Source organism: Oncorhynchus clarkii, chromosome 20 (assembly GCF_045791955.1).
Source record: "Oncorhynchus clarkii lewisi isolate Uvic-CL-2024 chromosome 20, UVic_Ocla_1.0, whole genome shotgun sequence".
NCBI classification, from domain to species: Eukaryota; Metazoa; Chordata; class Actinopteri; order Salmoniformes; family Salmonidae; genus Oncorhynchus; species Oncorhynchus clarkii.
This window is the reverse complement of record NC_092166.1, coordinates 22464658-22478812: the sequence shown is the minus strand read 5'-3', so window position 1 is coordinate 22478812 and position 14155 is coordinate 22464658. Positions and strand designations below refer to the sequence as shown.

The 14155-nt window shown below is 41.0% G+C and overlaps 1 protein-coding gene across 3 annotated transcripts in view; it reads left to right on the top strand.

Moving 5' to 3' along the window:
* The window catches only part of LOC139377331 (XK-related protein 4-like), a 79665-nt gene extending 72366 nt beyond the window's left edge, over positions 1–7299 (top strand). Inside the window, exons 3-4 of one of the 3 annotated variants that reach the window (XM_071120351.1) lie at positions 2126–2150; positions 6350–7299. In XM_071120351.1, the coding sequence (XP_070976452.1) occupies positions 2126–2150; positions 6350–7299 (975 nt within the window). Of the gene's footprint in view, positions 1–2125; positions 2151–6340 lie in introns of all 3 variants that reach the window. The other 2 variants (XM_071120352.1, XM_071120350.1) reach the window with 2 other exon arrangements.
* The last annotated feature ends 6856 nt before the right edge of the window (positions 7300–14155 follow it).

The window sequence follows — 14155 nt, the reverse complement described above, 5'->3', positions numbered from 1 at the left end:
TACTTAAGTATATTTCAAACCAAATACTTTTAGACTTTTACTCAAATAGTATTTTACTGGGTGACTTTCACTTTTACTTGAGTAATTTTCTATTAAGGTATCTTGACTTTTACTTTTTTTAACTTTTTTTCCCACCACTGGTAGATATTGCTATGCAGTTCCTCCCACTAAGGTCTATGGGCCCGGGGCTGGGTTTCTACTAAGCTAACATATGGAATTGTTTTAAGATGGTCATACCAAGGATCATTTAGCTATTTTATTTAGAATTTTAGGACCCCTGTAGGTATATAAAAAATATATTACAAAATTATTTGATGAAATATTGAATTTGCCCGAACTGCTATGAGCCCATAGAAACGCATTGAAAAACAGATTCATACATGGGGGAAATAAGATAATCCAAAATTAAATAAAAAGGAAGTATGTTTTGAAGTGTCTGTCCTTTATTTGAGAGATATAGGAAAGCTCCAAAACATATATACAGTGGGGAGAACACTGCCGATTTTGCAAGTTTTCCTACTTACAAAGCATGTAGAGGTCTGTAATTTTTATCATAGGTACAGTTCAACTGTGAGAGACGGAATCTAAAACAAAAATCCAGAAAATCCCATTGTATGATTTTTAAGTAATTCATTTGCATTTTGTGACATAAGTATTTGATACATCAGAAAAGCAGAACTTAATATTTGTTATAGAAACCTTTGTTTGCAATTACAGAGATCATACGTTTCCTGTAGTTCTTGACCAGGTTTGCACACACTGCAGCAGGGATTTTGGCCCACTCCTCCATATAGACCTTCTCCAGATCCTTCAGGTTTCGGGACTGTTGCTGGGCAATACGGACTTTCAGCTCCCTCCAAAGATTTTCTATTGGGTTCAGGTCTGGAGACTGGCTAGGCCACTCCAGGACCTTGAGATGCTTCTTACGGAGCCACTCCTTAGTTGCCCTGGCTGTGTGTTTCAGGTCGTTGTCATGCTGGAAGACCCAGCCACAACCCATCTTCAATGCTCTTCCTGGGGGAAGGAGGTTGTTGGCCAAGATCTCGTGATACTTGGCCCTGATACTTGATACTTGGTTTCCACCTCCATGCTTCACGGTTAGGATGGTGTTCTTGGGGTTGTACTCATCCTTCTTCTTCCTCCAAACACGGCGAGTGGAGTTTAGACCAAAAAGCTCTATTTTTGTCTCATCAGACCACATGACCTTCTCCCATTCCTCCTCTGGATCATCCAGATGGTCATTGGCAAACTTCAGACGGGCCTGGAAATGCGCTGGCTTGAGCAGGGGGACCTTGCGTGCGCTGCAGGATTTTAATCCATGATGGCGTAGTGTGTTACTAATGGTTTTCTTTGAGACTGTGGTCCCAGCTCTCTTCAGGTCATTGACCAGGTCCTGCTGTGTAGTTCTGGGCTGATCCCTCACCTTCCTCATGATCATTGATGCCCCACGAGGTGAGATTGACCGTCATCTTGAATTTCTTCCATTTTCTAATAGTTGCGCCAACAGTTGTTGCCTTCTCACCAAGCTGCTTGCCTATTGTCCTGTAGCCCATCCCAGCCTTGTGCAGGTCTACAATTTTATCTCTGATGTCCTTACACCCTCTCTGGTCTTGGCCATTGAGAAGACGTTGGAGTCTGTTTGATTGAGTGTGTGGACAGGTGTCTTTTATGCAGGTAACAAGTTCAAACAGGTGCAGTTAATACAGGTAATGAGTGGAGAACAGGAGGGCTTCTTAAAGAAAAGCTAACAGGTCTGTGAGAGCCTGAATTCTTACTGGTTGGTAGGTGATCAAATACTTATGTCATGCAATAAAATGCTAATTAATTACTTAAAAATCATACAATGTGATTTTCTGGATTTTTGTTTTAGATTCTGTCTCTCACAGTTGAAGTGTACCTATGATAAAAATTACAGACCTCGGAGGCCGACACCAATGTGTCGGAGGAAACACTGTGCACCTGGCGACCTGGTTAGCGTGCACTGCACCTAGCCCGCCACAGGAGTCGCTAGTGCGCGATGAGACAAGGATATCCCTACCGGCCAAACTCTCCCTAACCCAGACGATTGCTAGGCCAATTGTGCGTCACCCCATGGACCTCCCGGTCGTGGCCAGCTGCGACAGAGCCTGGGCTCGATCCCAGAGTCTCTGGTGGCACAGCTAGCACTGTGATGCAGTGCCCTAGACCACTGCGCCACCCGGGAGGCCAAACAAAGACATTTCTAAGTGACCTCAAACTTTTGAATGGTAGTACCAGTCAAAACATTTGACTATTTTCTACATTGTAGAATAAGGCTGAAAACATCAAAACTATGAAATAACACATATGGAATCATATAGTAACCAAAAAAGTGTTTAACAAATCACAATATATTTTATATTTGAGATTCTTCAAAGTAGCCATCCTTTGCCATGATGACAGCTTTGCACACTCTTGGCATTCTCTCATCCAGCTTCATGAGGTAGTCACCGGGAATGCATTTAAATGAACAGGTGTGCCTTGTTAAAGTTCATTTGAAGAATTTCTTTCCTTCTTAATGCATTTGAGACAATCAGTTGTGTTGTGACAAGGTAGGGGTGGTATTCAGAAGATAGCCCTATTTGGTAAAAGACCAAGTCCATATAATTGCTAGAACAGCTCAAATAAGCGAAGAGAAAAGACCATCCATCATTACTTTAAGACAGGAAGGTCAGTCAATGCAGAACATTTCAAGAACTTTGAAAGTTTCTTCAAGTGCAGTCGCAAAAACCATCAAGCGCTATGATGAAACTGTCAATCATGAGGACCACCACAGGAAATGAAGACCCAGAGTTACCTCTGCTGCAGAGGTTAATTAAGTTAATTAGAGGTACCAGCCTCAGATTGGAGCCCAAATAAATGCTTCACAGAGTTCAAGTAACAGACATATCTTAACATCAACTGTTCAGAAGAGACTGCATGAATCAGGCCTTCATGGTCGAATTACTACAAAGAAACCACTACTGAAAGACACCAATAAGAAGAAGAGACTTGTTTGGACAAAGAAACATAAGCAATAGACATTAGACTGGTGGAAATCTGTCCTTTAGTCTGATGAGTCCAAATTTGAGATTTTTTGTTCTAACCGCTGTGTCTTTTAGAGATGCAGAGGAGGTGAACGGATGATCTCTGCATGTGTATTTCCCACCATGGAGCATGGAGAAGGAGATATTATGGTGTGGGGGTGCTTTTCCGGTGACACTGTCTGTGATTTATTTAGAATTCAATGCACACTTAACCAGCATGGCTACCACAGCATTCTGCAGCGATATGCCATCCCATCCGGTTTGCGCTCAGTGGGACATAATTTGTTTTTCAACAGGACAATGACCCAACACATCTCCAGGATGTGTAAGGGCTATTTGATCAAGAAGGAGAGTGATGGAGTGCTTCATCAGATGACTTCACGATCACCCGACCTCAACCCAATTGAGATGTTTTGGGATGAGTTGGACCGCAGATTGAAGGAAAAGCAGCCAACAAGTGCTCAACATATGTGAGAACTCCTTGAAGACTGTATGAAAAGCATTCCAGGTGAAGCTGGTTGAGGGAATGCCAAGAGTGTGCAAAGCTGTAAAAATAAAGAAAAACCCTTGAATGATGTAGGTGTGTCCAAACCTTTGACTGGTATCGTATGTACCGTTTAAGTCGGAAGTTTACATACACCTTAGCCAAATACATATAAACTCAGTTTCACAATTTCTGATGTTTAATCCTAGTAAGAATTCCCTGTCTTACGTCAGTTAGGATCACCACTTTATGTTAAGAATGTAAAATGTCAGAATAATAGTAGAGAGAATGATTTATTTCAGCTTTTATTTCTTTCATCACATTCCCAGTGGGTCAGAAGTTTACATACACTCAATTAGTATTTGGTAGCATTGCCTTTAAATTGTTTAACTTGGGTCAAACGTTTCGGGTAGCCTTCCACAAGAAGTTGGGTGAATTTTGGCCCATTCCTCCTGACAGAGCTGGTGTAACTGAACCAGGTTTGTAGGCCTCCTTGCTCGCACACACTTTTTGAGTTCTGCCCACAAATTGTCTCTGGGATTGAGGTCAGGGCATTGTGATGACCACTCCAATACCTTGACTTTGGAAGTATGCTTGGGGTCATTGTCCATTTGGAAGACCAATTTGCGACCAAGCTTTAACTTCCTGACTGATGTCTTGAGATGTTGCTTCAATATATTCACATCCACATTTCCCGCCTCATGATGCCATCTATTTTGTGAAGTGCACCAGTCCCTCCTGCAGCAAAATACCCCCACAACATGATGCTGCCACCCCTGTGCTTCACTGTTGGGATGGTGTTCTTCGGCTTGCAAGCATCCCCCTTTTTCCTCCAAACATAACGATGGTCATTATGGCCCAACAGTTCTATTTTTGTTTCATCAGACCAGAGGACATTTCTCCGAAAAGTATGATCTTTGTCCCCATGTGCAGTTGCAAACCATAGTCTGGCTTATTTATGGAGTGTTTGGAGCATTGGCTTCTTCCTTGCTGAGTGGCCTTTCAGGTTATGACGATATAGGACTCGTTTTACTGTGGATATAAATACTTTTGTACCTGTTTCCTCCAGCATCTTCACAAGGTCCTTTGCTGTTGTTCTGGGATGGATTTGCACTTTTCGCATCAAAGTACGTTCATCTCTAGGAGACAGAACGCGTCTCCTTCCTGAGCGGTATGACGGCTGCGTGGTCCCATGGTGTTTATACTTACGTACTATTGTTTGTACAGATGAATGTGGTACCTTCAGGCGTTTGGGAATTGCTCCCAAGGATGAACCCAACTTGTGGAAGTCTACAATTTTCTTTCTGAGGTCTTGGCTGATTTCTTTTGATTTTCCCATGATGTCAAGCGAAGAGGCACTGAGTTTGAAGGTAGGCCTTGAAATCCAATTGACTCAAATGATGTCAATTAGCTTATCAGAAGCTTCTAAAGCCATGACATCATTTTCTGGAATTTTCCAAGCTGTTTAAAGGCACAGTCAACTTAGTGTATATACATTTCTGACTCACTGGAGGTGTGATACAGTGCATTATAAGTTAAATAATCTGAATGTAAACAATTGTTGGAGAATGTACTTGTGTCATGCACAAAGTAGATGTCCTAACCAAGTTGCCAAAACTATAGTTTGTTAACAAGAAATGGAGTGGTTGAAAAACGAGTTTAAAGGACTCCAACCTAAGTGTTTGTAAACTTCTGACTTTGTGTGTGTGTGTGTGTGTGTGTGTGTGTGTGTGTGTGTGTGTGTGTGTGTGTGTGTGTGTGTGTGTGTGTGTGTGTGTGTGTGTGTGTGTGTGTGTGTGTGTGTGTGTGTGTGTGTGTGTGTGTGTGTGTGTGTGTGTGTGTGTGTGAGTTATGTGCTGTATAGACAATACGGATAGTATATGTGTGATGGGCTGTATAGACAATACGGATAGTATATGGCTAGAAATATGTAGTATATCTGAAGAATACTATCTGTACAGCAATAGTTAAATAGGATAGGCTTTGACTAGAATATAGTATATACATATGAAGTGGGTAAAACAGTATGTAAACATTATTTAAAGTGGCAGTGTCCCATTATTAAAGTGACTAGTGCTTCATGACAATGTACATAGGGCAGCAGCCTCTAAGGTGCAGGGTAGAGTACAGGGTGGTAGCCGACTTGTAACAGTGACTAAAGTTGAGGGCAAGGTACTGGGTGGAGGCTGGCTCGTGGTGTCTATTCAATTAACAGTCTGATGGCCTTGAGGGAGAAGCTACTTTTCAGTCTCTCGGTCCCAGCTTTGTTGCACCTGTACTGACCTCGCATTCTGGATGGTAGCGGGGTGAACAGGGTCTTATGGACCAAGCCGAATTTCTTCAGCCTCAAATTCTTCACAATACTGTCTGTGTGGCTGGACTATTTCAGAAGGTCAGCCCATGCAAAGAAAGAGATAACTCTAGCTTAAATAGACGGATTTTGATGGTTCTTTTTTAATTTGATTCCCGTGTGGATGCGGACATCGACACTAGTTAAGGGTTTTTTGTCTCCTAAATGTGCTTTTGTTTGTGTTTGGTGCAAAAAGATTTGAGTTTGGCTCCTGGTTCTGTTTGTTGTTGCAATGCTCTTTGAAAAGCTCTTAGATACTTCCTGCAAAATATATATTTTTCCATCACACATTTTCTGTGACTCCTCCGTTGGTGACATTATAGTATATTATTTAAGAAGCCGTCACATGGCAGATTTACAGGAAGGAAAACTCCACACATTACTACCAATATGTAATGCCTGTAAATGTGATTGTGGCTGTGTCTCTAATTCGTTTTTTTTGTCCGTTCTGTGTTTCCTTAGGAATGACAGCGGCTGCCTCCCTTGTGTCTCTGGCCTGGGCCCTGGCATCCTATCAGAAAGCGCTGCGAGACTCCCGGGACGACAAGAAGCCAATCAGCTACCTGGCTGTCATCATCCAGTTCTGCTGGCATTTCTTCACCATCGCTGCCCGGGTCATCACCTTCGCCCTGTTCGCCTCCGTGTTCCAGCTCTACTTCGGCATCTTCATCGTCCTGCATTGGTGCTTCATGACCTTCTGGATAGTCCACTGCGAGACCGAGTTTTGCATCACCAAATGGGAGGAGATTGTCTTCGACATGGTAGTGGGCATCATCTACATCTTCAGTTGGTTTAATGTGAAGGAGGGTCGTACTCGGTGTCGGCTCTTCATCTACTACTTTGTGATCCTGCTGGAGAACACTGCTCTGAGTGCCCTGTGGTACCTGTACCGCATCCCTCAGAGCACCGACGCCTTCGCCGTCCCCGCCCTCTGTGTCATCTTCAGCAGCTTCCTCACCGGCATCGTCTTCATGCTCATGTACTACGCCTTCTTTCACCCCAACGGGCCCCGCTTCGGACACTCGCCTAGCCTCGTGCTGGACGACCCCACTGCTGCCTTCATGCTGCCCACCGAGGGGGCCACCAACTCGCTGAGGTCCAATCGGGGTGTGCCCCTCATCTCGGGGGATGGCACCATTGGCAGAGACGCCAAATACACTGAGAGGGACGGCTGTATGCCCGTGTTTCAGGTGAGACCCACCGCCCCCTCCACGCCATCCTCCCGTGCCCCACGCATTGAGGAGACAGTCATCAAAATAGACCTGTGTCGGAATCGCTATCCGGCCTGGGAGAGGCACGTACTGGACAGGAGTATACGCAAGGCCATCCTGGCCATCGACAGTTCCCCCACGCCACCCAGACTCCAGTACAAAGATGACACTACTGTTCAGGAGCGTCTAGAGTACGAGACCACGTTGTAGCCCTGCACCGCTGCCTGGATGAAGGATCCATGGAAATGTTCAACTGTAATAAAGGATTACCATCAACTTGGATTTACAGCAGGACTGTGGCAATAATACGTTATGAACTCTCTCTATATACATACTAGCATTGAACCATGATGTTGGTTGTCATGGTTACAACTTCAGAATGGAGAAAGTTGCACACTCCATGTATAATTTCCCAGCAATTCAATGGGTATTTACCAATGTTTTGGCATCACTGTGATTTCCTCAGGGGAAGGCACACTTCCTCACCCTGAGGAAGGCACAGTGATGCCGAAACGTTGGTAAATGCCCATTAAATTGCTGGGAGATTATACATGGAGTGTGCAACTTTCTTTATTTTAATAGTTTATAGTTTATTCGCCATTAGTCAGCACCTCCACACAAACTATTATTCGGGGTGTGCGTGCACCAGCTGTTTTTTTGTGTGTGTTTTTTTTTACAACTTCAGAATAGGCACAACTTACTAGTTGATGTGACAGAGGGATATATTCATGTTTTCTAAACAGTTTTTTTTTTATTTGGTTGATGTTGTTGTTATTGTTCTTGTAGTTTTTACTTACGTCTGTCAGGGAATCTCTTATTTAATAAAAGGCCATTGCACACACAAATACAAATGTATCCCCATAGTCTATCATAATAACAGCAGCATTCCAATGAATGACATCATGCCCCTTCATAGTAGGTGGGTTATGAAGGTTCATAATAGGTTATAACAGGTCGTTATGAAGGTTGTCTGAGCTCTGCCAACCAGGTGGAACCAAGCAGAGGACCATACAAATCCTCACATGACAAAAGTACCAAAGTACTCAATATAGGGTCATTGCTTGTTCCTGTTTACCTACGGCATCTCAAATATCTACAATCATCTCTACTACCACCATCTTAGATCTGCAAAGATATACTGTACATTTACAGATACTAGTAATATCCCCTGATATACAGTGGACGTGTTATTGACTTTAAAAAAAGGTCATCAAATGGTCCTGATACATATTAGGATGGTTCTAGTTACAGTGGGGCAAAAAAGTATTTAGTCAGCCACCAATTGTGCAAGTTCTCCCACTTAAAAAGATGAGAGAGGCCTGTAATTTTCATCATAGGTACACTTCAACTATGACAGACAAAATGAGAGAAAAAAAATCCAGAAAATCACATTGTAGGATTTTTAATGAATTTATTTGCAAATTATGGTGGAAAATAAATATTTGGTCAATAACAAAAGTTTATCTCAATAATTTGTTATATACCCTTTGATGGCAATGACAGAGGTCAAACGTTTTCTGTAAGTCTTCACAAGGTTTTTCAAGGTGGCTGTCTAAATACTTTTTGACCCACTGTATTTCTGTGATGTAATTAGCAACATGACTAGAGAGTTGTCTGTCATACTGTACAGGTGTACTGGTCCCAAGTTCTGATGTCATCAGCCATGTTGTGCTAGTGCCAAAAGGTCTGAAACTACTGGATTGTGTGAACTGAGTCTGCGGGTCGGTGGCTGTGACTGCCAGTAACTGGACAGTACTAGATTGAGGCTGGGCAGAACTACTATTTACTTGAATACAATGTTGAAGAAAGAGTACTGTACCCGGGTATCATGCTGTTTATATGCTACATAAAACCGAAATGTTCATGTACTGTGGAGAGACTGAAGGACAAACCTCATCTTTGTTCTCGCCTGGATAAAAGGCAGCAGGCCAAATACCTTCCTGGCAGCTCCCATTTACAGTCCAGCCTCGTGCAGCTCTGGTCTGGGCTGCCGTGCGTCCATCCGGCTGATAAGGATCAGTCTACTAGCTGGGCCACACAGACCTGTTCTGTATGGGGAGGAGGAGAGGAGAGGAAGAGACGGGGACACAGACGAACAGCCACTTCAGCCAAACTACTCTCATACCTGAAGCACCTGCAGGATGTACTGTCAGATTCAAGATGCAACATTCTTTTTAACGTTGTACGTAACTGATGTGAAAATGTTATTGCCATCCGTGCGTGTTGGGGGGGGGGGGGGGGGGTGTTTGTGTGTGTGTTTGTGTGTGTGTGTGTGTGTGTGTGTGTGTGTGTGTGTGTGTGTGTGTGTGTGTGTGTGTGTGTGTGTGTGTGTGTGTGTGTGTGTGTGTGTGAGTGTGAGAGAGACACAGCATGGCACAGGAGGGCATGCGTAGATGCTACAATCAGTAGTCATTTTGTCTGTAGCTATATATTGTAGTGCAAGGAACTAGAGATGTGCACTTCAGCCCTATGGTGCAAAATGCTGCTGTAGCCTATCAGTACAAGATCAGTACCACACAGAGGAATTCTAGGGCGTATACCACTGATATCATTGTAACTGTCAACACCCAACATGAAGGGTGTCAAGATGGTGTTTTGAGCAGGAAAAAAAAGTGTTTCACCTTTGTGCTCTGACTTAAGCCCCAGGCACTATGACTGTGGATGTGATATCTAAAAAAGAACATTGTATCTTTAAATCTTGAAAAGGCGTCTGCACAAAAATGAAAGTTTGTTCCTTCTTTTTCAGTTCTAGGTCACAAGTGCTTATTTTTTACGTCTTGTTCATTTGAAGTATGGAGAGAAGAGGGTGACAAAGAGGAGAGAAAAAAACAAGCTGAAAACTTGTCAGTGGAATTAAACAGAGCACATTGACAGAAGGAAATCGTGGCATTCAATGTGACAATTTGAGGGGGAAAGCTCCTGATTAGTTCAGTAAGATGTGCCAGTTGTGTTCGGCTAGAGCTAGATTTTTTTATCTCTTCTGAATGGTATAGATACATTTTAGGTCAACTGTTTTTGTTGAAATGTCTTATTATTTGTAGTATTCATATACGTTAGTAGGTGGGTAATTCTTCATTTGAACATGGTTTACTTTGCTTTCACATAATTTGCCTTGTTGCCGCTCCATCACACAAATTGTCTTTGTTACAGTGTCTGTTCCATTGTGTTCTGTGGTATGTTTTAATCAACTCCATTAAATATTCAGAAGTGAATTCTGCTACAAGTTCAAGAGACTCTCTAAAAAGGTATTTTTTTGGTAATACATGCAGAAGCACTTGGTAAAATCATGTCCACAGCTCTGTTTACTTCTGAGTTGGATTCAGTGTGGAGCAGCATTCAGTAATTGATGCAGCACTCCTTATCAGAACAACGCTTATCTGTTTTTTTTCTCTCGTTAACCGATCTGTTTCCAGTTTCTTTTGAAATGAGATGCTTTGATTTATTTAGAATGAAGACAGAAACCAAATGGCCGCGGTGAAAATGAGGAAAGCACATGTTTCGAAATGAGCTAATTATCATCAATGGCACAACACTGTGGCTTTTGTCACTCACTGTGGCATGGAGGATGGTGGTTAAAGAACAGGATGACGCACACACAACTTTGCAGATTTTATTAGATTTTTGGACAAAAGGCTTCTTTCTATACGCAGGACTAAACTAATTGACTAATTGGATCAGCACAAACTCATCACATAAACATTTTGTCTCATTTTAACCCAATTTAAAAACCAAAATGCAACAAATGGCCTCAATGTTTTGTTGACTTTCCACTGCAAATATCAATCAAAGCTGAATGTTGAACTGACATCCGTGCCCAGTGGATTTGGGAGATTGGCTGCATATCCAGACCTATATTTGTCATCATTTGATACAACAGAATATCTTTTAATCAATGGGGAGAGGTTATTTAATTCAGAGCACACTTTTTAAGTCAATAATTATAAAGCCTTTGTAAGAATAAGGAGGATGTGAGCTACATATTTTGGGGAAGAAACAAAAAACAAGGCTACACTGCGATTTAGGATCTCTTATTTAGGTCTGCCACTGATGATAAACTTATGTAGGTAAAATGAATTTCTCATCATCAACTAGTGAATCGTTGAAGGTCACTTGGCAAGGTTCCATCTCATAAATAAAACATTTTGTATATAATTCTCTTAATGTCACCCTGCACATGTCTCTCTTTCACTGTGCTTCCCTTCACTCAATTTGGTCCATTTTAACATGAGATTTTATCTTGTTTTGCTCATATCATGTTGTTTGCTTTCAACTGCTGTTTTCATTTTCAGTGGGGGTCCCAGTGTTGCTGATTTATTGTGGTCACTGCCTCAACTAGACTAAACTGAAGTCATATTTTGCAGAATATTGGTGTAGATGTGTCCTCATACAGCGATATCCACATAGGCTTCCTCAGTATCAATGTATATTGAGAATAATTAACAGATACGAACAACTGCTGTTAGTCCCATCCACATTAGCACCCAGTGGCCTCCCCTATACATCACCCATAAAAAGACAAGACTTACAATTTCACCTTTTCTAAATGTTGTTCTATTTTTAGGAAATAGTAGGGTTGAGCTTAGTGTCAAATATGAATATGTGTCAGTGACTTTTATAGGGTCAGATGAGGTCAAATGAGTCATTATCAGTACATTGAAAGTACTTTCCCTGTTGTCACAACTGAGTGAGATAATTTAATTTAGTCTTGTGGGTGATAATTATGAAATTATTGTTACACCATCTGTAAAACCCATCTATACAGAAACACTTTGAAACATTTCAGGACGGTGTCTTATTCTTTTTATTTTTATTTTTGTTCGTTAGCACATCCAGGGTTGAATCTCAGACTACCATTGTTCATCATCATCTCTGAAATAGTGTGTAAACTGTACATATACCTACCTCAACTTGGTTTCTGAACAGAATACCCTCCTCTGACATCATTGATACATGGTCATGTGTTGATCTTCTTACCAAGATCATACGTGGAAATGTGAAACAAATGATATGGTGTTGAGTGTTTTGATGGTGGAGGATATTCTGCTTACTACTTGATTTAAGTGTATCAGACAGCAGACTGGAAAAGACACTTGTCAGCAAACCCACTTATTGTTTAAGAGGAATTGATGGTTGTGACGATTTAAGCTGCTTACATCTGTTTCGTTTGCCTTAAGAAAACATTTGTGCTTTTTGTCTTATTTCTTTCATTCTCATAAGGATTTGTTTTTGTGCACCATGTGTGGTCATGATGATCAAAGTGGGCTCTAGGTTTATCAAAGTTCTCTGTTCAGGGCCCACTAGCATTGTGTTTCGATACAGTTACTGTGCTTATACTATGATATAATTCTCCATGATGCAAGAGAAACCTATTAAGCTCACAGTTTAAATGGACACCCCTGACTTTTACCCCAAAATGAACTACTATTATTTCCTGTCTGCGATTTGGGTCCATTATTGTTGTTTGAGTTTTGTTCTGAGGTATACATCAACATTAGATACTGGTAATGTAGATGAATAGCAGTGATATACTGAATGATACTACGCCACCCCTATAGCCTATAGCACATTAGTACAAGCACAGTAACGAATGAACATAGGAATAATGGCATTCCATTTTGTTTGACTTCTAAAGCATAATGTACAGATGTTCTTAGTGTCTCAGTTGCAAATGGAGGATCACAATAGTAATTGAAAAACAAAACTATCTAACTGTAAATAAATGTATGCAAATGTATATGTTAAAAGAACATTCCTCTTGGAGTCCTGATTGTGAAGGGTGTCTGTTGACTGGAGGTCGCCGCCACAAGATGGCAGTTACATATGATGTAATACAGATTAAAATAGTGTGGTGTATGTGATGTATTAAATGACAAAAATGCAAAAAACTAAAAAACTGTTCATTATTGGTCTTTAAGTAAGTTGCATTGTGTGATGAAAGTCTGAAGTGCTTAAAATGCATTAAAATCAGATCAAAACTAATTTTATTGTAAATTGAAGAGTTAAAAAATAACCTGACATTTTTGTATATATTGGAATTTTGTAAATTTTTATTTGATTCTAATGCAACACAAAGTACCAAAATTAATTTAATAAAGTACACTCTGGTGATTTTGTCAGCCTCCACTTAGTTAATTTTGGTTTTGTTAGCATAGGTTGTCACATGATGTGTATGCAAGTCTAGAAGATATGGGTAGGCTATAATATGGTAATGTGTATTATACTAGGGTTAATATATTTTCACTAGAGCCACTGGTTATACAGCATTCCAACAGCATTGCTCTTGATATAATGCAGTGCTCGCAGAATGGGCAGAGACTGGGAAAAAGAACAGCACATTTATAGACATTTGAGTGCATTGAGTATGCAAATAGGTAGGTGTAGGGAAATACATGTTCCATTATGACATACTAGATAATAGGTGCAATTTACCTCTTCATTCAGTATTGAAGAGGCTGTATCTCTGCATAATGAACATGTTGTGTGGGATATCAGTTATATACCAGCGGTGAACAGTTTAGGACAGAGTTCCTCAACTGCCCCCCCCCCAGTTTTCTGAGCTCCCCAAAAAGACAAATGTTTATTTGTAGGCATAAAATAATGTAAAAACACCAGCAAATCAGCTCCAAGTGATTTTATTTTGGAGATCTGTTCCAAAGTATTCCCATGCATAATAAAGATATATACAGTGCATTCAGAAACTATTCACACCCTTGACTTTTTCCACATTATGTTGTGTTACAGCCTGAATTTAAAATGTATTCAATTGAGATTTTGTGTCACTGGCCTACACACAACACCCCATAATGTCAAAGTAGAAAGTAGACATTTTTACAAATGACTAAAAAATGAAAAGCTGAAATGTCTTGAGTCAATAAGTATTCAACACTTTTGTTATGGCAAGCCGAAATAAGTTTAGGAGTAAAAATGTGCTTAAGTCACATAAGTTTCATGGACTCACTCTGTGCGCAGTAATAGTGTTTAATCTGTAAGGTCCCTTAGTCGAGCAGTGCGCATCAAACAGATTCAACCACAAAGACCAAGGAGGTTGTCCAATGCCTCGCAAGAA